The sequence below is a fragment of the Temnothorax nylanderi genome, unplaced genomic scaffold (genome assembly GCF_030848795.1).
Source record: "Temnothorax nylanderi isolate EJ_2023f unplaced genomic scaffold, tnyl_v1.0 TNYL_tig0283_pilon, whole genome shotgun sequence".
Lineage (NCBI taxonomy): Eukaryota > Metazoa > Arthropoda > Insecta > Hymenoptera > Formicidae > Temnothorax > Temnothorax nylanderi.
The window spans coordinates 6,452-30,128 of NW_027249345.1; the positions used below are offsets into that span (position 1 = coordinate 6,452).

A 23,677-nucleotide genomic window follows, 5' to 3' on the forward strand; every position below is an offset into this window, starting at 1 on the left:
ACAGATTTTTATCAACGGCGGCGGACCGTCGATGTGCGTTTGCTGACACGACAAATTATAATGTATTAAACAGCGACGGTATTGCTGAACCTCCGAATCTGCCTTGATATGTTCGGGAAGCTTATCCCACAAATAATCTATATGATTATAAAACTGCCGTAGTAGAATGACCTTTGGTATATACTTTAACTGCTCGACGGTTAAATCGTAAATATCGCTGTTATCCGACATGAGCAAAAACATTTTAAAGACTGAGCATCTCAGCTCTACGCGCCTCTATAAATAGGCCAGCTTTCTCGATACTGTTTTTCATTCGTTGTGGAGGGGAGGTAAAATGCGGTTTGTACTGACAATCGCGGACGATCAAAGTGACAAACTTTGACGATAGGATACAGTTAACGAAAGAGGTACGCAAACATGGAGACATGCTACCGATTTCTATACGTGGTATCATCTGCGGTCCGTCGAATTGCGGCAAGACAAACGTCTTGATAAGCTTGCTGGAAAGTCCGCACGGTGTACGTTTCGAGAACGTGTATGTGTACTCGAAATCGTTGCAACAGTCGAAATACCGATATTTGGAGAATATACTAACACCGATAGAAGAAATCGGCTACTTTACGTTCTCGAATAACAGTGACGTCATTCCACCGAGCGATGCGCTCCCGAATTCTATTTTTATCTTTGATGACGTGGCATGCGACAAGCAGGATACGATAAGAGAATACTTTGCAATGGGCCGGCACGCCGACGTTGACTCCTTCTATCTTTGTCAGACGTATGCAAAGATACCGAAGCATCTTATACGCGACAACGCGAATTTATTGATTCTGTTTAAACAGGATGGTACCAATCTGAAACACATATTCAACGATCACGTAAACACAGATATGTCATACGATGATTTCAGCAAATTGTGTGATACATGTTGGCAACAAAAGTATGGATTCGTGGTGATAGACAAGGACAGCGCGATTTCGAATGGTCGATACAGAAAAGGATTTAACGACTTTGCGATACCGAAACGCGGTTAGTTGTTGTCGACGCGCCGATTGAACAACGTTATCGCAACATGGACAGCGGCGAGGAGATTAGAGAGCGCGAGAGAATAGCAAATCAAATTGCGAAAACGAGCGATTCGAATCGCAAAAAGTATCACGCCTTGAAAACGGGCAAAATGGAGGAAGATATCGCGTTGGAGAGACACTTTAAGCCCATCATCGAGCCTCTAAGGCAGATTGCCGAAAACACCGTTGGCAAAGAATCTGACGTGTCAAAGATTGAGAATGAAACGGCGTGGGAAGACGAAGAGCCAAAGTTCAAACGAAAACGACCAAACGCCTCGTTTAACGACTCTGTAATGGCTTCAACTCCGGTTACGTTGAAACGATCGATAAATGTGCCATCTAATTTGAGCGAAATAACCAAAATTTTACAACCGCATAAATCGAAACGATCGACAGGTCCATTGAATGAACCACCGATAACCTCTGCGCCTTCCGTGCGGCCCACAATACTCGAATCACTCGCAAACGAAGATGTTTTCGAAACCACGGATGACTCACTCGTGACGTCCGTTCGACAGCAGTTGCAAACATCTGAAGGTCGAGAAACGTTGCGAGATCACTTTGGTCTATTGGGTCAAAAGTACGTCGGGGCAGTTCTGAGCGGCGATCAAGAAAGCGGTATAGACACCGTATACGGCGTTTATTTCAGCAACGATGGAATGATGCTCGGTAATAAACGTTTTGACGTGAACAACGCGGACAACATAATTATCGACGGCATACGATACGCTGGCACACACGGTCTTTACGAGTTGATCTTTAAGAAATTTCCCAATGACGATATCTATACGGTGGACGATATGCAAACATACAAGAGCATTCTGTTGACGACGAGTGCTCATAAGCGCAATTATGATGCTCACGCTCGAATAAAGGGCAACAGGGGATACAAGTACACACAAATAATCGCACCGTTGATTTCGGGTAAAAAAGCTGGAAAAGGTATACCGCGTGCCATGACATTAAACGGCAACAAGATCGACCATATAATTGCATCGTCGATTTCGGGTAAAAAAGCTGGAAAAGGTATACCGCGTGCCATGACATTAAACGACAACAAGATCGACTATGTTCATTGAGACGATCCCAACGAGCTTGTAGATCGTCTCCGATTGCTCGAAGCTTCGCGCCTAGCGGGTCACACCGGTCACGATAACGAGATCCTGTCGATTATCGAGGAACTTCGCGAGGCTGGACTTATTATAAATTAAACCGCGCGTCGGCGAGTCGTTCAATCAACATCGAAATGCCGATCAACAAGTTTGGTATATCGCTCGGAAGAGGCGGTGCGGAACCGTACTATCAATGGAGCGGATTAATCAGAAATTACGTGCGCGATAACGCTCTTTGCATGGTCGCCACCGACTTTGACGCGAAATCGCGCAAGATTCGACGGATAGCGCCGCCTGTAGATGATGGCGATGCCGCCAATAAACGTTACGTGCAGCAGAGCGTGCAAATTTTGAAAGATCAGCAGGATGAAATCGAGAGAAAGATGGCCGCATTCCAGAATAACGTGCAAATTACCCTAAACGAACTTCAAAAAATGATTCAAGATGTAATTGCGAATCATCGCGAATAGATAAGAACGTACATCTGATCTCTGCGTCAGTTGCGCGTCAGCGTCATGGCTAGTAAGAAGCAATCAACTGAGAAACGGAGGCTGGTGGAAGAACTACACGCTCCTGCGAGAAGAAATTTTTCGCGAAGACGCGTCATAGTGCGCGGATACGATGACCTGTGGCAGGCGGATGTGGTCGAGATGCGTCCATACACGCGATTCAACAGAGGCTACTACTACATTCTCACCGTTATCGACGTGCTGAGCAAGCACGCATGGGCCGTACCGCTCAAGGCCAAGAGCGTAACCGAGGTTACTACGGCGATAGCGAAAATAATTCGAGACGGCGGAAGATGTCCGAAAAATCTGCAGACTGACAAGGGCAAAGAATTTTACAACGCAAACGTGCAGAAACTCTTGAAGAAACATAATATCAATCACTATTCGACCTATTCCGTAATGAAGGCATCGGTCGTCGAACGATTCAATCGCACGCTCAAGAACAATATGTGGAAAATGTTTACGCTCAACGAAATTACAAATGGATCGACTCGCTGCCGGGTCTCGTATCGGATTACAACGCGCGAAAGCATCGAACTATCGGTATGCGACCCATCGATGTTACCCCCGCGATCGCCGACAAGCTCCTAACAACGGTGTACAGCCACGTAAAGATCGCTGCTCCCGCGCGATTCAAAGTGGGCGACTCGGTACGCGTGAGTAAATTCAAGACAATCTTCGAGAAAGGATACACGCCAAATTGGACCACGGAGGTGTTTAGAATGGTCAAAGTGCAGAAAACTAATCCCGTGACGTATCTGTTGGAAGATTCCTGCGGAAAACCCGTCGCCGGCGGCTTCTACGAATACGAGTTACATTGCGTTGCCAATCCCGACGTGTATCTCGTTGAAAAAGTTTTGCGCAAAAGGGGGGATGAGGTTTATGTAAAGTGGTTAGGATTTGATAATTCACACAATTCATGGATACACAAGAATAATGTATTGTAAAAATTTATTACAATATAAAAACATATTATACATACAAATGAGTCATTTATTTACATAAATATCTAAATGTATTTACAATTGTATTTTACAGTGGTATTTTATAATGCCCCCATGGCAGCGTCTCGGTAGAACCGGGTATAATGTATCGTTTATCATCGTACGGACTTAGAGCTATTTTCGTTTCGGACACGGTGTATACCTCGTGCTGTTTGGATCTTATGCAGGTCTGCTGTCGTGTCATTTCAATTTCGTCGCGCAGACACCGCGTGTAATCGTCGAATGTTATCGACCTGGCTACGACGTTACTCTTAACACCTTTAGCTTTTTTCGTATCTTTCATACCGTCTACTCGCAAGGCGTACATCTTTGCTCTAAGCCCGACGAATTCGGTCATTATCGCACCGTTATTTTCGTCTTTCATTAAGCCCGGAACTTTTTTATTGGCGAGTGGGATACCGTACGCATTATCGACCGCGTAATCGCTTGTGTCAAATCTAATAATGTGGCGCTTCATGGTGTCATACACATCTTCGCACTCGATGTGATAAATGAGACTGTCAGTATCGGTGTACGTGACTTTACACTTGTCGCGATACAACGGTAACATGTACTCGTGATGAAATTCGTACAAACATGTCTTGGATATATTGAGGATGCACATACCCACGTAGATTGGTTTGTCGAACTTCACCTCGAGTTTTCGCATTTCTATTGCTACTAAATTCTCCGAAAAGACGCTTCGGCTATGAAAATTTGGTTTCGCGATCAATGCCTCCGCGCCGTATCTACCCTCCAATGAGTCACGAGTCGCACGTCAACGTGATTGCGCACATTCTCCATGGTTTTGCCAAACACAGCATTGTTCATCAATTTGTATAAATTTTTCTCGAAATCATTCTTGGCCAATGTTCTAAATTTCGTATTAAGTTCTATATAATCGCGAAGCCATGGAGATTGCGCGAATTTCAATATGCGGTGAATCTTTGATATACGGAGACCGTGACGAGTACACTGCTGCAGGTTGCGATAATGTATTACATAACGTTTCTTATCGTATAATGCGAGGAGCTTGTCCTGCCGCTTACCGGGTGGTTTATCACGCGTCGGACAGAATGGTAGGTCAGTGTGCGCGTCGTGAAGATGTTGCGGATATTCCAAGTCGACTTCGAGAATGTAGCCTATCGTGGAATCCACCGCAACATCCATAACATTAAAATCGGTTACGTCGTCGACCCATTGAAAATCTGCGTAAGGCAATGGTTGACACATTGCCCAGCCGTATAAGTTGTTTACGTCAAAATACATCAGATATGACGACGGTTTCGATGGATCGTACGACTGCATGTACTTGTTGTTGGCCAGCGCGTATCTGTTTGAACATTGACTCAAACCGCCGCGTATACCGCGTTCGATAAACATGACCATGTCAATGTCGGTGAGCAATTCGAAATTGATACGCGTATGCTTCAACATAGCGTCCCACGTAAAACCTGGTAGAGTATAATAATATGCCGGATCGAGTCCATAACTCGCGACGCAGCTATCGCGAAAATTTTCAAAGATATCGGCCAACAGCAAGACATCGGTTTTGAGATATAAATCGCTGTAGTCACCGAGCGTTCGAATGGAGAACCGCTGCCAGACGTTGACGGCGTGCGCGTAATCGCTCTCGGATACGGTGTCACCTGTCAATGAACTATAAAACGAGTCGCGCGGTGGTAAACACGAGTCCTCCAACTTTTCGACGCAGTCAATGTACTCATACGGAAATACGCCTTTTCGTGTCAGCAAATCAAAATTTTCTGCGGATATTTTACAAAATTCGCGTTGCAATATTCGCAGTTTATCCTTGCTTAGATAAGATGCCAATTTGTTGAGACTAGCGGTGAGAAACTTGTACGAATCGATAAATCGCAATTTGACGCAAGTTTTCTTATCTTTATCTTCGGTGCTTTTAACGTTTTTTGTAAATGAAATGTATTTCTCTTTTGTAATTGGGAGCAAGTCTACATGTCCTTCGTACGCTGTTGCTATTTCCGTTATAATAAAATGTGCGTCGTAGCCAGATAAATTATGAAAAACTATGGGAATGCAATGCGAATCTTTGTAGTTTAGATTACAGTTTGAGTGCGCGGGACCTCTGTACTGACCGGTCAGATGACAATGATCGCGTACTCGCACGTCGTCTGGCTCGAACGGTTTTTCGCACACGTGACAGTGCGTTGCGCTGTTAAACTTTTCCCACTCGTCTCGCGTGAAATTCGCCATGGGTATATTAGTGGACAAGATTGTCTTTACGTCGTGAGCTAAACGTCTTAGCTCCTCAGCGAACCACGCGACGCAATCCTTATCGCGACGAAACCGATACATTGATAGCGAGTCGTCGTACGAGCAGCGCACGTAGTACCCTATGCTAAACACGCGATGATGTTGATATGTGTACCTGGACGTTTCCGGATCCGCTTCCATCTTCTCCAGGGTACATTCAAGGTCGGCGTATACGATAAACGGAACTCGTTCCTTCCTGCCGTGATTTTTAAAGGCCAACCACTTGTCGTTATCGCTCGGTAACTTGATCGCGCAGTCGTTCATCTCCTGACAGTCGACGGTGTGGGCTTCCAATTTCTCGCTGGAGCTGAAGTAGTGCAAGCATCTGTAAATAAAGAATTTTTTTTAAATATATTTTTACGTAAAAATTATTTTTATTATTTATTAGGATGTATACTCACCGATCGCAAAAGTATTTTTTGTTCTTTTTCTTGCTCAATTGCGAGCTCACGAGGCGGGACAGGTTCTTGATCCATGCAAAATGTCCCACGTTGTCGTCCTGCATGTACAGCAGATTTACATGTCTGTTCATCTTTCGACCAGTAACCCGTATTGGCAAGATCGCAAGTTCCTTGTTTTTTTTCTCGATACCGTACACATTGATGGAGATGTCGTTGTGATCTTCAAACCGTTTAATTTGATCCAACGTCATTGGAAATTTAATGTTTGTAAGATTTAGCACCGACGTGTAATGAGGATACGACGATTGCAGATCTGCATTTCTTTGGGTTGGATGCAGAGCAGCCACCACTGACCATGCGAAACATGCATTGCCCATTGATCGCACGTTTATCACCGCTCTCTTCATTTTAATTTCTCGCGGTATTTCCACAAAACACCCCGCGTGCAATGGATTATATTTGTTTATGTTAACTGTCAAATTAAGTATACGCGACAACGCCCATCCGCTATCACGTTCCTGGAATTCCTCCAGCGATGCTAGGGTAGGCTCGATGACGTGTCGCTTGTACCACTCACACAGATCGGACTCACGAAAGAGTTCATAGTTTCTCGTTGCGATACTTTTATTCGCGCGTTTGTCACCCGCAACAAATTCACTATTAAACATTGTGTTTATTTTTACATTGTCATGTCGTTGCATGACGTTCCGCACATGAATGAGTACAATGTCTCTCGCATCTTTGAGAAATTGATGAGGGTCGATGTGTTTGGAATTTATTACCACACCGGTCAGTATACGACTTTCAAAAGCCGTATCTATCTCGCGCCATCTGAGTCCTGTCTCACTCGCACTGTATCCTGCACCCACATGCACAAAACGTTGACGTACCGAGTCTTTCAGACCTTCGAGTCGTGCGATACAGGCGACCAACGACTGTTTGAGACCGATCGATAATCGTGGCCGTTTAATTCGGCTTTGTTCTTCCAACGATTCGATAAACTCGTCGCATCGTTGCTCCCACGCGGCAAAGTCTTCCCTCGAATTTAAAAGGGTGGATTGGTCCAACAACTCTTGCTCCATGTTCCTCTTTCTGACACAATTTGTTGCACTCGCGACTTCCAGTCCTCGACTACTAAGCGTATCACCCAGATTCATCAATTTATATTCTACTAATGATGCATCGTTTGTTTTTTTTATCATATCTAATTTTATCTCAGCATCCGTACATTTACGCCTTCCGAAAAATCTACGATTTGCAGTTTTGCACGTGTGCGATGAAATCATTGCGAGACACGTATGTTCATGAAAACGATATCGCGCCATTGACTTTCGGTGATTTGATCTGTATCAATGCAGCAGCCGTACATCGGCGCTATTTGCAAAATTTGCAGTTTTGCACGTGTCCGATGAAATCATCGCGAGACATGTATGTTCTTGAAAACAATAACGCCCCATTGACTTATGTAAAATTGCAGAATTTGCAGTTTTGCACGTGTTCGATAAAATCATCGCGAGACACGTCGCGACATGTTCTTGAAAACAATATCGCGCAATTGACTTATGCGAAATTGCAAAATTTGCAGTTTTGCACGTGTTCGGTGAAATCATTGCGAGACACGTATGCTTTTGAAAATAAATCATATTTGATGCTATTGCCCGATGAGATGATCTCATCACGAATGTTCTTGACAAAGATATCTCATTTAACATATATGTGGTGGTGGTCACCATGCAGCAGCAGCCGTACAATGGCGCTATTTGCAAGATTCGCATTTTTGTACGTATAAATAGTCTACGAGGAATCTAGAGCGCAGTCAAGAGTTTGATACGGTTCGAGTACGTCGCAAACAGCCTCCAGTTACGATGTACACTCATGGTGCGAACTACTTACGTTCCGATTCAGGATGAAACGTGCGAGAAACAGCACAATGAGTAAGTACCGCTAATTTTCGTATATGCTTGTGCAAAAAAAACTTTTATAAACATAATTGTATTTTTTCAGTTTTGATAAACCCCGCTACACGCCTCGTATTTTGGGAAGGAGATTTGCCTTGACATCGACAGCGTATAAATTTTTGGATGTCGGAATCAACGCGGGACCTATGTCCTCTGTGGATATACATATTGGTGATAACCGAGGCAATCGGATAATTCTGCCTCATGCAACGTGGGTGACATTCATCGAAAAACGTGCAGATATTCAGCGAATCGTGCAGTCATCGGCGCCATCATCGCTAGCGTTTCGAGATCTGGAACTCGTTAAAATACGTGACGCAGATATTGTAAAGTTGACATCGTGCGACACCAGCCTGTACATGAAACCGTCAACCGTACTCTTCCTGTTCGAACTAGAACATTGCGTCGAAAATGTATATTTTCAACTATGTCAAAATGTTCACGGCGTAAGTGAAAAATTTAAACAATTTGTATCAATTTTACGTCAAAATTGTATTACCGATAAATGTAATGCAGTTAGAAGCTTGCATGAAGTTTATGATAAAAATTCGCTAATAGATTGCGAACTGTTGGCGTATGCTGCCGATACTATTGTGTATAATGCGCTACATGATAAATAAATGCATATAATATGGTTAAAAAAAATTTTAATTATTTTTCCTTTTCATTTACCGTTCATCTCATTCCCTATCATTAGAATTAAGCTGTCTTCGTTTATCGTTTACTTAAATGTAATATTAAAAATTAAATATATATATTAAGATCTAAACTATTAAATTTCGTCGGCGAAGAAAAGATATGCGATCGTGGGCGAGAACGCGAACGGGGCCGGGAGCGAAAGAGACCGCGAACGGGGGAGAGGGATCGCGCGCGACCGTGAAGACGCGCGCGAACGGGGGACGGGGGCGCGAGAGAACATCTACGAGGGGGAGATAACGCGAGCGGGAGCGTGCCGTGTGACGTCACGCGGACCGACGCGGCCGTTGCACGCGGACTCCGCGGCGCGGCGAAAACGCTGTCGCCCCTCCCCGCGGCGCGGCGAAAAGGCGAACGAGGGTCCCCTCACCCCGCGGACCCCTCTCCCGCGGCGCCCGAAAACGCGAACGCGGGTCCCCTCACCCCGCGGACCCCTCTCCCGCGGCGCCCGAAAACGCGGTTCCCCCCTCCCCCGCCCGCGGCGCCCGAAAACGCGGTTCCCCCTCCCCCGCCCGCGGCGCCCGAAAACGCGGTTCCCCCCTCCCCCGCCCGCGGCGCCCGAAAACGCGGTTCCCCCCTCCCCCGCCCGCGGCGCGGCAAACAACGCGGTTTCCCCCCTCCCCCTCCTCGCGGCGCCCGAAAACGCGGTACCCCCCCCCCGCGGTATACCCCCCGCCCCTCACCCCCCCTCGCCCACATTTCATTTAGAACCCACCTAGCTTACCTACTTTTGTTCTTAATCTGTTGATTAATGTGATGAAATATCTTTCCGCTCTGACCTTGTTGAACCATGGTTTCGTGGATTCTCGGTCATAGAATAAATCAAAATAGAAGACGCCCTTGTGCTGCGAGTCTCGTTCGATCGATGATTGGGTGGCCTCCCATGTCCCCCTCCTAGCCACAGCCAGAAGATCCCCCACCGGAACGGAAATGGAGGGGTCCGCCTCCTCCCCAGCCGCCTCCTTAGCCAATCCGTCGGCAATCTCGTTACCCAGAATTCCCACATGCGCCGGGATCCACACAAGCACAATTCTCCTACCGCAATATTTCTCTAATTTATATATAAGTATTCTAGTCTCCGTGACATATTTGTTCTTGTGAACATTAAGGTGGTTATTTTGGATTGATTTAACGACCGACTGACAGTCGGACAGTATTATTGCCTCGCTCTTCCTCCCCTCTCTCTGAAGCCACAAAAGTTGGAGGGCGGCACGAACAGCAAACGCTTCAGCGGAGAATGAAGAGCAGAATTTAGGAAGACTCATCTTATAAGCATCCTCTTGATCGCATATCACGATGCTCGCCCTCGTAGATCTAGAAGAGTCGCCGTATGATCCATCAGTATATATGTATAATGTCAGGGTCCGAGCTCAAATTATATTTCTCCGTGATCTTGCATATGAGAGATCGATCCGAAAACCTCTCACCCTTCCTCTCTGCCCCAATGGACAGATCAACCGCAGGCTTGAAAGTATGCGCACCAAACGACCCCTGAAAAACCTCGAATTTGCCCGTGGGGCCAATGAGATGTCTATGTCGGATGGTCCCTCTCCATATCTCCGACAACAGCGAAGGTCTAGTTAGGCTGTTTCAACCGAACATAATTCTCGCCATCCATCAGGTTGCGCAGCTTGTCGCATAAGCCGCTACGGTTGTAGGCAATAGCCTTATTAACAAAATTCGTGCCCAACAACATCGCCCGATCTCTCAGATGTCTAACTTTCGCCTCAGCAACAATAACGTTGTTGGGCGTAGAATTCCTGTATCCCAGCGCTGTGCGTATGCCCATGAACTGAGCTCTTTCCAATTTAAGCTGCAGCGATGGCTGTCTGGGGAAGAATACAAAGCTCCCATAATCAGTGATGGATCTCACCAGGCTCTTGTATAGCATCAGGGCCGTGTTCACCTCCATGCCCTTGGAAACTCCGCACAAATATCTGATAATCGAGTTGGCACGGCTCACCTTACCCCTCAGCTCCTGCACCTGTCGGTTGAAACTCAGCTTGTTGTCCAGCCATACCCCCAAAAACTTGGCTGCTCCGCAGTTGAAGACCTCACAGTCACCAATACGGATATTCATCCGCCTGTCAATGTATCCACTCTTAGAGAACTCCACCAGTACAGTCTTCTTAGGTTCGAGGTCCAGGCCCATATTGCGAAGCCGCTCTGCAATGATGTTCACCGCCTGCTGTAGAAGGAGACGGTTCCGCTCGCGGATCCGCCCCCGCGAACATACAACCCGATGTCGTCGGCAAACTCGACTGCCTCTACGCTTTCCGGAAGATCAGCGCACAAGTCCCGCGTGTATAGCGAATACAATGCCGGACTCAAGACAGCACACTGCGGGAGCCCCCTGTAAACGTATCGATCTATATGCTCACGAGCATTTACAATAAATCGTACCTTTCTCCGATATAGCCGGTTACATATGAATCTCGCTATGGCGGGGGGGCAATTAAGTGCGATCAATTTTGCCAGCATGATCCGGTAGTCCACGCAATCATATGCCGAGCAGACGTCCAGAAACGCAGCAAGGGTATACTCGCCCACACACATGGCCGTTCTTATATCTGCGACGATTCTGACAAGGTTATCCGCGCAGGATCTCCCTCTGCGGAAGCCGCTCTCCGACGGGCTGAATTTCTCCTCCCTCTCAGCCCACCAGATCAGTCTCTCGTTGATCATCCTTTCCATAAGTTTTCCGATGCAGGAAGACAGTGAAATGGGCCGCACTTTCTCACGACCTATTTTATCTATAAAATTACCTGGTAATTCAACCAGTCCTCAGGGAGTACGCCCGTGGTCCACACTCTGTTGAAGATGTCCAACAAACACACCCTCGCGACCTCCGGAAGAGCCCTGATCGTCCTGTACTCCATGCCGTCCAGGCCGGGAGCTGAGTCCTTCCTGATCATTTCCATCGTTCTGTCGAATTCCGCACGCGAAAAGGGAGCCTCCAAATCCTCGTCCGGGCTGCTCTCACCAAACTCCGAGGCGGGCTCCACGCCCACAAAAGGGGGGCCAAGCCAATGGGCGATCTAATTACATCCTCTCTATTTTTCGTAGGCCAGGCGTTTCATTCTAAATTCTTTCTGGCGTTCTTCATGATGCGCATGGTTTTCCAAACATACGAGAGGCTCGTAAATCTGTCAATCTCACTACAAAACTTTTCGAAGCTAGCCTTCTTCTTAAGTTTAATGGTGCGTCTCGCCACAGCAGCAGCCCTCCTGTACAGCAGCCAATCGTGGAGACTCTTCGATTTCTTGAAGGCAGCCAGGGACGTCTTTCTGTCATGTATAACCTCCTCGCATTCGGCATCCCACCATCTGTGAGATTGTTTTCTTTTGTCAGGTGTGATGACGGTGGGCGCCGCACCCGCGCGTCTACCCAAGGCCACCGCAACTGCATCCTTAATAATGTCAATAAATGAGGAGTAATACGCTTCGAAATCTTCCTCCAAAAGCTCCCGACTCGGGATGAGGGATGAAGTTACCCGGCTCTTGACCAACTCACCAAAGCGTCGCCAATCCGTCTTCTTAGTTGACAATCGATTCGTAATCTTCTTGTATATCATGGGGTGGTTGTCGAAGGAGAAAGAAATGGGGAAGTGATCGCTGCCCCATGCATCTGCCAATTGGTGGTACGATATTTCTCCTACAATATGATTCGAGCCAAAGAGTAAGTCCAAGTTAGTATCACGCTGTCCCCTGGCTCCATTCCGAGAGCAAGTGTCCGTGTTAACACAGATGAGACCCTCATCGTCCATAAGTTCATGTAGCAAGTCACCTTTTGTATCCGTGGATGGGCAATTCCACGCCACGTTGTGAGCATTAAAATCCCCGAGGAAGACAGTGTCCGAGTTACCATCACCAATGGCGTCAAATATGGGCCGAAAATCGCGTCTAGCCATTGGTTCATCTGGGTGTCTGTATATGGCAACAATATTAAAGTTGCGAGAGAGATTATTGGTCCTCACACAGACAACGTCGTATCCCACTGGAAGGGCAGGGATGGGAACAACGCTGAAGTCCAAATATTTGCGGAGGGATATAGATACCCCTCCACTGCCAAGTCTATTCCCGCTACACACAGTGTTATAGTTAGAAAAGGAGACCCGGCGGGGTCCAGAACATCTGGTCTCCGTCAAGACGACAATATCATACTCCGGAATGTGTTTGGTTAGTTCTTCTTTACAGCCGCGGAAGCCCCGACAATTCCACAGTAGGAGTTGGAATTATGCAGAAGGGGGAAGGGTAGGACCCCCTAGACCGATCATAACAGGCTCTTTATACTTGTTGCTGTGCGTTTTTCTTCTATCTTCTGTATCCCGTTCAGTACCATTATCTCGAGGCGAGCGTGTTCGCATTGCACGCCTATTATCGTGCATCAGTGCATCGATCAAACAATCCCGCGCTGCAGGGAATCTATGCAATAATAGTAAGATGTTATCCACTATTTCCTCAGCCGAACCCCGGTCAGAGGCGGCATGAGTCTCGTCAGCACCTCGCTGCACCACCCGCGCCCACGAAGCACCATTTCGCGCCGAGGCAATGGCAAGGCCTCTCTTGTCTCTGGTAATGTCCTCGGCCCGGACATTAAATTGGCCAAAATAATTCCCAATTCCACGCAGGGACCATGTTCCCTCGTTCTTGGTCGGGTCACTTCGTTCCGCTCATGCGACGCCCTCACGACACGCACCGATCTCTCCCGGTCGCCCCCCTCCCCAGAGGGCGCCGGCCTGGAGACCGGCAGCTCAGGTCAGGCCGTTGGATTTGCCAACCTGCCCATTGGTTTCGCAGGAGCTGAAGATTCTCCCTCGATAATTCGCAGAGCTCTATGAAAAGAGACATTGTTGTAAGCCATGACTATATTTATACTCTTATTTCTTTCATGCTCAGGACATCCGCGGAACGTCGATTTGTGCTGACCACCACAGTTATAACAGCACACCGGTTTTTCGCAATGTCCATGAGTCTTATCGCCACAAACTATGCAACGGGTTTCACTCTTACATGCGGTCTTTGTGTGGCCAAATCTAAAACAGTTGAAACACTCTTGAGTTTGAGGAATAAAGGGTCTTACTCTTAAACCGACGCAGCCACCGAAGACTGACAAATCACGGATCTTGTTAGACTTAAAGGTGATGGTGATATTATCGGTGGCAACCAAGGACGATTTTTGGGCGGCGAACATTTTCGACGATACATCCTCTCCAGTTTCAAGATGTTAGATTTATCCTGAATCACCTCCCATAACTCAGGAATCCCAGACGGCCAATCTGAAATGACTCCTTTACTAATGAACGACCACTGTTCTACATATGCTTTAATTTTTGGAACATGCATCTTATCTATAATGTCGAGAGCCCGGTTGGCATCGATAAATTTATCAAATTCAGCTTCTGCGGAGAAATGATTTATCATTTCTAGAGAGGTCGGGCAAATTTAAAGTTCCGCAAGGATCATCCATATTTTGATTTTATTCATGCCTTTTCTAGTAGTGGATTGATCCGGAGGGAGTCGGATAATAACTTTAGCTTTACCTGTGTGGTCGTCGTCGAATCTCACATACCGCTGTGCGTCAATATTATTATTTGAAGAACACTTCTGCAGAGCAAAATCGTAAATATTGTACGATTCCTTGTCAATAGGCGGATCCGATAGTCCCACGTTGGTATCACGTGGCTCGTCCCTTGTATTCGCGTGATCGCTCGGAGTTGAAGTCGTGTTCACAATGTGCGCCTTATTACTACCTATATTCATATGACTAGTCGGCGGGGTCACTTTATTTATTAAAAACTCGCGGCCCCCCGTATTCGAGAGCTTGTCAGCATTAATATCTACTTGTACTCTATCTCGTCCTCCTGACTTGAAAACGTGTTCCGTCTCTTGGAAATTTCCTTATCCCTTTGCTGCTTCGAAGTCAGATTTCGCCGGATCGGATTCGCGTCCCGATTAGGATCCCGCTGTTCCTTAATTATTATGTCCTTAACAACGTCGTCGAATTCCTACTCAGTAACGCACGTCTTCTTTCTTTTATTGCACTGCGTCTCATCTCCCAATGTATGGAATTCAGCACCCAATTACTGTGAGCTCTCAAAGCTCGAAATCTCCATCTCTAATTAGACAGTCAGAAATACCGCTCCCTCTCCAAGAGGGGAACAATAAAAGCCGAGAACAGACCCTCCCGAAAAGAACGGGGCACGAAACGTAATCCCACGCAAAACGATGTGATCTCACTCGCGTATAACTAATCGCCTATAGGGAGGGAGAGCGTATGCGAAACACGTCCGACTCGCACGGCGCGGCGGTTCGAGCGGAACTACGTAAAATGCATGATATATACAGGTTATGTTTCACAAAGGTGTTGTATTCATATTTGTTTTCTTAATTAAATATTGGTCTATGAAGAATGGCTCAGTGACAATAAGATAAAGAAAAATTGTAAGCTTTAAGGCCAAATCTAAGCTATGGTATCATTTGAAGAAAAATAGGGAGAAAATAATTCTAACACATCTAATTCAAACAAATCTATTTTCCAGGTTATCTGTGGAAGTACAGAACTGCAAGAGGATGAGAACAGAGGATGCAATATTTGCAGGACTATTGGTTGCGACCATGGGTTTGCTTGTATTACGAAGGAAGAAATCACGAAGGTGGTTGAATCGTCAATGGTGGGTCCGACCAATTAATTGTATGCGCCCTAATCAGGGCGATTTTTGTCATCTATTTCAAGAAATGAAAGATGATCCGCAAATGTTCTTCCGATATACAAGGATGACAGTTCCAATTTTCAATAAATTATTAGAAATAATGAGACCATCCTTAATTTAAAAAAGTCACAGAGCTTTGGTACCGGAGGAACGTCTCGCTATAACACTGAGGTACGATATTTTTTCAAACTGAAGCTCATTTAATATCCGAATATAGGCCGTACTATAAAATTTTATCTTTAAATAATTAAACTGTGTTTTTAATTGTTACAGATATCTTGCAACGGGAGATTAGATACTATCAATCGCATTGGCTTATCATATTGGAGAGTCAACAGCATATAGCATCGTAAAAGAAACGTGTACCGTCTTAATAAAAATATTAGCACCTGATTATCTTCGACCTCTAGTGCAAGAAGAATGGATCAATATCTGTTATGGCTTTTAAAGAGATTGGAACTTTCCAAATTGTGTAGGAGCTATATATGGGAAACACATCCATATTCAAGCACCACCAAACTCTGGGAGTTTATATTGCAATTATAAAAAGACTTTTAGTATTGTATTGTGATGGCTGCGTGTGGCCATTATTATAAATTTACCTTGGTGAACGTTGGTGGCTATGGTAGTAATAACGACGCAGGAGTGTTTTCTCGATCGGAATTTGGAAAAGCTCTACATAATCAAGGACTTGACTTACCACAAGGTGTTGCAAAATTACCTGAAAGCGAGACAGAAACATCTTGCTATTTTGTCGGAGACGACGCTTTTCAATTAACAAGGAATATGATAAAGCCCTAAGCTGGTCGGAATTTAAGGCTGCGGTCCAAATGACGTTTCAAACGCTACAGAGCATTCGTAGCGGCACTATGGATGGTCCACTTGGCGCTTCAAATGGCTCTGAGCAGATATAACACGTCATCAATGACGTCATTGTTTTCGATCTCGTTTCGCTCCAACTGCCTCACCTCAGGAGGTGGGTTAGCGGGAGCGTTCAAGATATATGGCGGAAAATTTAATATTTTCACAGGCACACGGCGACCGTTAACATTCGCGAACTGGTGGCGAGCGTGTTCGGACGTGTTTCGTGGCGGAGGTGCCAGGAAAAAAAACTGAAGAAGAAGGCGACCTTAGCTGCGACTCGCTGCGAGTCCGTATTTTATTTATTATAAATTTTTAAGAGCAAAAATGCAAAATCATGCTGACTGCATTATTATATATAAAGAGTATATAAAAAAAAATTCACGAATCTATGTAACTTATTTTATGAGAAATCTTGTTATTACGAATCCATAATTCGTACAACATCGCCGGTGAAATACCACTTCTTTCATCGTTTCCTTACTTAATCGGTTAGGCGGAGCGCGTGCCCCGAGGGCTTCGTGCCCCGGCGGTCACGGTGTTCTAGAGCCAAGCGTGTCAGAGTGGCGTGAGGCCTCGCGGCCGATCGCCGTTAATACTCCCGCGTGATCCGATTCGAGGACACTGCCAGGCGGGGAGTTTGACTGGGGCGGTACATCTGTCAAAGAATAACGCAGCTGAAAAGTTACCACAGGGATAACTGGCTTGTGGCGGCCAAGCGTTCATAGCGACGTCGCTTTTTGATCCTTCGATGTCGGTTTCGCTATCGGTTTCGCTAGATATATAAAGAGTATATAAAAAAAAATTCACGAATCTATGTAACTTATTTTATGAGAAATCTTGTTATTACGAATCCATAATTCGTAATAACAAGATTTCTCATAAAATAAGTTACATAGATTTGTGAATTTTTTTTTATATACTTTTTATATATACGAATCCATAATTCGTAATAACAAGATTTCTCATAAAATAAGTTACATAGATTCGTGAATTTTTTTTTATATACTCTTTATATGTATATAATAATGCAGTCAGCTACAGAGCCCGATTTTGCATTTTTGCTCTTAAAAATGTATAATAAATAAAATACGGAGTTAAAGTGCAGTTTAACGTGCACTTAGTGCATACAGTGCACCTGAGTGCACCTGAGTTTGCCTGGGTCTCCTGCCGACTCTTAAGGAATAAATAAGTATATTAGGTTAATAGGATGATATTTCGTTATAGATTAAGAAATCTATACGGCGCACAGTGTGATATTTCGACAATCTAGGGGGACTTAAATCCTATTCCGAAAATAATGCGTCTTTTTAAACAATATATTGAGGAAAAATCTTTATAATGACATTTAACCCTCAAACACGGCATTTCCTAAGGCTACTCATTAGCATGGCACATGAGTTAGCGAAGTTAGCGTAATCCAGAGTTTTCTTGTGTTAGTATCTAATGCACCAATTTTTCTTTTTCTTTTATTTCAGTAGTAATTTTTGCAAAACTCTTGCAAAATATAAGCAAATGTAGCATCAAATCTTGCTGTTGATTGTCTATGTTCAGCCCAAATATCGAAAATGGTCTAGCGCAAAACTGTGAAAATTCATTCTATAATTGAGGAAAAATGTAAAAATCGCAAACGATCGCAATAAATTTTTAAATTTCTAGATACCTTATATAAGTCCTATTTTAATATAAATTTAATAAAAGTCCTATATAATACCGCACGGAGAAAATTGCTACGGTTGTTACAACAACATTCTCTATGATTAAAAAAGAAATGTATGTGAATTCAAGTTAAATTGATATTACATTGAATGTAGCTGTTAAGATATGCTCATTTATACAGTTTTCATAACCGTAGTTCTTACGATACGTGACATTCGGTTACAATACCCTCGTATATAGTTGCCTCAACCAAAGAATTATTGCTATCTCTCTTATGTGGTCTGCAGCACAAATATTATGGTTGAGAGATCCATAAGATATAGCTGCACGGTACAGCACTGAATCACTGCATGATTGAGAGGTTAGTTCCATTGCGCGCGCAAAAGAATTTCTGCATAGAATAAAGTGGATTTGATAAGGATGTTTTAACTTTATAAATATACTTTTTTCATAAATATATTTACGAACACAAAATTTCGTAATGAGCCGACACTGGTTTCTGACATTCACCCGACATTAAGAAATATTATATTATATATCCAATTCAAAATTTTATTACTCTTTTTAAACTGAATTTGTTTCTTAAGATGATTTTTGAAAAATTATATATTTGCGCTGGTTATGCCATATGTAGACTATATATAACACTTACATTAAATTAAGAAGTAGTCTACCACGTAAGGCAGTTGGCTCACGATCCAGAGGTCCCGAGTTCGAATCCCACCAAGGTAAGTGTTTTTTTCAAATACGAGAAAATATTTATAATCATAGACTGCATCTTAAAAAACAAATTTAGTTAAAAAATAGTAATAAAATTTTGAAATAAATAATTTTTTTTGTCGGGTGAATATTTGTTCATTATGGTTGTAACATCCATATATTATGGTTGCAACATCCATATAGTAGCTACCCTCACTAAGGTTAGGGCAACCATATAGGTCACTTCCAGAGTACTATGGTTTCCATAACCCTTTTGTATGGATGGGCGAAAATTAACATTATTATTCTGTTGTAGCAACCGTAACTTTTTCTCCGTGCGTATAACATATTTAAAAATTAAAGGAATTTAAAAGTGAAAGAATTTTTATGTTATATGGTATTAGATGGGACTTTTATTTATATTAAAATAGGACTTATAAGGTATCTAGAAATTTGAAAATTTATTGCGATCGTTTGCGATTTTTATATTTCTCCTCAATTATGGAATGAGTTTTCACAATTTGCGCCAGACCATTTTCGACATTTGGGCTGAGCATAAGCAATTTAATATTTGATGCTATATTTTATTTGCTTATATTCTGCAAGAGTTTGGTAACGTTTCGTTTCCGGATGATGCATCATCCGGATGTTCAACCCAAATGTCGAAAATGGTCTGGCGCAAAATGTGAACTCATTCTATAATTGAGAAGAAATATAAAAATCGCAAACGATCGCAATAAATTTTCAAATTTCTAGATACCTTATAAGTCCTATTTTAATATAAATTTAATAAATGTCCCATATAATACCATATAACATAAAAATTCTTTCAATTTTAAATTCCTTTAATTTTTAAGTTTGTTATACGGTATTATATAGGACTTTTATTAAATTTATATTAAAATATGACTTATATATAAGGTATCTAGAAATTTGAAAATTTATTGCGATCGTTTGCAATTTTTACATTTCTCCTCAATTATAGAATGAATTTTCACAGTTTTGCGCTAGACCATTTTCGATATTTGGGCTAAACATAGACAATCAACAGCAAGATTTGATGCTACATTTGCTTATATTTTGCAAGAGTTTTGCAAAAATTACTACTGAAATAAAAGAAAAAGAAAAATTGGTGCATTAGATACTAACACAAGAAAACTCTGGATTACGCTAACTTCGCTAACTCATGTGCCATGCTAATGAGTAGCCTAAGCAATGCCGTGTTTGAGGGTTAAATGTCATTATAAAGATTTTTCCTCAATATATTGTTTAAAAAGACGCATTATTTTCGGAATAGGAATTAAGTCCCCCTAGATTGTCGAAATATCACACTGTGCGGCGCTACAAGTGCTACAATCTGGTCCATTTACGTAGCAACTGCAACATTCGTAACTTAAGTGGACCAATCGGAGCGTAGCGTTTGGAGCGTAGCGTTCATAACATTTAGAAACATCAACTGGACCGCAGCCTAAGTCAAATTCAGAAAATTTTTAATTACCGATTCTCCCGAGCCAGAAGGACAATTGAAAATGCGTTTGGAATTCTTGTTTCACAATGGCGAGTCTTCAGGAAACCGATCTGCATGAACCCTGTGACTGTTGACAAAATTGTCATGGCATGTGTTTGTCTTCATAATTTCTTAAAAACGGAAAATGATGCATTGCCAGTACGACATCGCTTATATTGTCCACCTAACTTTGTGGACTTGGAATCTGAAAACGGCGATGTTGTGCCTAGAGAATGGCGAAATGAAGACGGTGAAGGTTTTCAAGGTCTTGCACCATCAAGTGCCCATCGCGCTACAAGAGAAGCATATAATCAAAGGGATTTATTAGCTAATTTCTTGTTGACTCCTGAAGATGAAGTTCCGTGGCTGTATGTATATATCCGCAGAGGTTTCAATAGCGATAATACTCCGGACAATTAATTTTATGTGACAATTATATTAATTTAAACGAGTGTAAATAATTATAAATATGAATTTAATTAATTTAAAGGCTTCTGATAAGATTCGAGTCATCCTTAATTCTAGCATTGTACGTATATGTATAATTAATTTTTAAATAATAATCATGTATCGGGTCGTTGCAAATAAAAAATGGCCGTTTTTATATTTTTCTAAAAACAAATATAAGTATATATAAGTATAAAAGATATAATTAGGACAATTTTTATAATAAAATATTTTTTATTGCAAAATACATATATATAATATCAATAAACTATCAATTAAAGTAATTTAAATCGACCTGACTGGCAATATATATAACGTCTTTTTCGATATGAACATTGAAAAACTGTGAGCCAACTTGGTTTGTCGGATTCAGACAGAACTTTTTTTTGGATCAATCATCGAGACATTATTAATTTCGACCATGGGTTTTGGTCAGTTGATGTAATTTCTAAATTAAATAGTTTAAAATTTTTATTGCGAAAAAAAATTCTGTGTGAATCCGACAAACCAAGTTGGCTCACAGTTTTTCAATGTTCATATCGAAAAAGACGTTATATATATTGCCAGTCAGGTCGATTTAAATTACTTTAATTGTTATTCTATGTACTGGCGAAAGAAATTTATCAATCAATAAACTATATTCTATGTAAAAAAAAAATAAAAAATAAATTAAAAATTACACCTTTTCCCCAGTATGACCATCATAGATCTGTTCTTTTTAGCTGAAGTTCTTGCACAGTTTATCTTTTCTCTTTTTTTTCTCCAACGTGGAAAGAAAAAGAAAAAAGATGAACCGTGCAAGAAGATCGGTTAAAAAGAACAGTGGGCCTATTCTGTAACTCTTAACGACAGTTTCGTTATCGTTATATTTGCGTTGCGCAGATATTATATATATGGTAAAAAAGCTGGGCAATGACAATATAACAATAACGAAACTGTCGTTAAGAGTTACAGAATAGGCCCACAGGTCTCATAATATGTCAGTTAGATGCTGAACATAAAAGTATACAATATAAAATAAAAAAGTATAGCATCTATTAATATGTTATTAGAACTCTTAAAAATAAAAATGGCTTGTAACTTTAGTTGGATTTTCGTCTATTTGGGTCGTAAGGTTCGTACAAAATTTGTATGATTGTTTGCTGCCTTTTTTGTTTTTCATGCGATGGTAATGTTTCTAATTGGTTCACGATTAACCTTGCAAAAGTTTCATCTGAATTACCAGCAATGTCAGGATTACGATTACTCTGAAGACGTTGGTGCATAGTTTGACAAAGTGTAACTAAAGAGTTTTCCAAGCCGGTCAAATCATTTTTCTTTTTTGTTAAAGGCCTTCGTAATGGCGTTGCTTGAGGAATTGTGGGTGCTGGAGAAGGCGTAGACTCTTTCAATGAAAACATCGAGCTTGTAGTCGATTGATCATATTCATCCGATTTATGGGGTGTATCCGTACAACGTCTGAATGAATCGCTTAGAGTTGAGGAATTATTTTGACAAAGCTGTCGCTGATGAGACGTGACTGTGAGCCTTATTTTCCGTGACCTCCACATTCTTGGGACGTTTTAAATTTGAAACATTTGTATAGGACCTGAAAAAGAAATACACCATTATATGTATAGGAAACTATGGGACAAAGAAGCCAGATTAAGGTCTCAGCAGAGGATCGATTGTGTATCTTGAAATGAAGTGAAAATTACAAAAGTGAGGAAATTTACTAGCGTATCTAGCGATTTCATTTGTCGAAATCTAGTAAAGTCTGTTCATTTTTGTAATTTTCACCTCGTTTCAAGATACACAATCGACCCCCCGACGCAGTTGTCACATTAATAGACAAAGCGTCTTTGTATGCGTAAGTAAGAGGGGGAAAAACGCCGTCAGAGCGGGGATCTCAATCTGGCTTCTTTATTGTAGGGCAGCAAAATATAGAAAAATGATTTATGCCACAAACTTACTTCCTTCTTTTAATATGGTCATTTAAAAATGACATATTTTCATAATATGCGAAAACAGCTTGTCGACTAACTCCACTGCTACTTCTTGAATCCAACTCCCGTTTTGGCGCTTCTCTCTTCCAAATCTTTCACGCAGCCTCACCCATCGAGTTTGACAATCTGAAACTGCAGAAAATTATTCATTTAATAAAGAATGAAATAAATAAAAGAGATAGATAATCGAGTACATATTATAATATTTATCGTTTAATAATAATGTATTTATTTACCTGGAAGGTTCACTGCCAAGGATATCTCTTTCCATGAATTCTCTTTCATCACATGATCTTTAAAATTGTGATCTTGATTATATAAATGCGGGTATACTCTCACCGTATCAATAAGCAGTTCGTCAATGTCTTTAATAAAGACTTCATCACTTTCATTAAACATATTATTGCAGTATTGATTGTGATCACTCTTTGCGACGGATGCTGTACACACATAACCTTAGTAAACCCTTGGCGTTAAATTTTAAACTAAAGCGCGTACTTCGTGACCCTTCGTGATTGGTTGTCCATAAGACGTAAACCGTAAGAATTTCATCCTTACGATATTTTTCGACATTACGTTTTACGTAAAAAAGTGGTGGGGTTACGCACAACATAATACTCGATTGGGATTGGTCGCTTTTCTTACGCTTACGTTTTACGTCTTTACGCGATTTTATGTGTGAAGGCCTTAAGTAGGGGGTAAATCCAAGAGCACAGATGCAACGAAAACATGTCACACTTTGAACGTTTATATCTTTGAAACTAATAATCGTAGAGTAATAAATAAGGT

General features: G+C 42.4%; 3 protein-coding genes and 1 pseudogene across 3 annotated transcripts; 1 reads left to right on the forward strand and 3 right to left on the reverse strand.

Annotated features, from left to right (window-relative positions):
* Positions 1 to 10,594: 10,594 nt before the first annotated feature.
* Positions 10,595 to 11,170, reverse strand: LOC139780537 (uncharacterized). Its single transcript, XM_071719190.1, has one exon. The coding sequence runs from the start codon at positions 11,168 to 11,170 to the stop codon at positions 10,595 to 10,597; it is 576 nt and encodes a 191-aa protein (XP_071575291.1).
* A 924-nt stretch (positions 11,171 to 12,094) lies between these two features.
* On the reverse strand, positions 12,095 to 12,928 carry LOC139780523 (uncharacterized). The gene has a single exon (XM_071719184.1). The coding sequence runs from the start codon at positions 12,926 to 12,928 to the stop codon at positions 12,095 to 12,097; it is 834 nt and encodes a 277-aa protein (XP_071575285.1).
* Positions 12,929 to 15,635: 2,707 nt separating this feature from the next.
* LOC139780524 (uncharacterized) lies at positions 15,636 to 16,531 on the forward strand (annotated as a pseudogene).
* A 5,454-nt stretch (positions 16,532 to 21,985) lies between these two features.
* On the reverse strand, positions 21,986 to 22,981 carry LOC139780525 (uncharacterized). The gene is made up of 3 exons (XM_071719185.1): positions 22,856 to 22,981; positions 22,399 to 22,491; positions 21,986 to 22,361 (listed from the first exon to the last, which is right to left on the reverse strand). Exons 1-3 carry the CDS (start codon positions 22,888 to 22,890, stop codon positions 21,986 to 21,988), a joined length of 504 nt encoding a protein of 167 aa, XP_071575286.1. The 5' UTR covers positions 22,891 to 22,981.
* Positions 22,982 to 23,677: the final 696 nt, after the last annotated feature.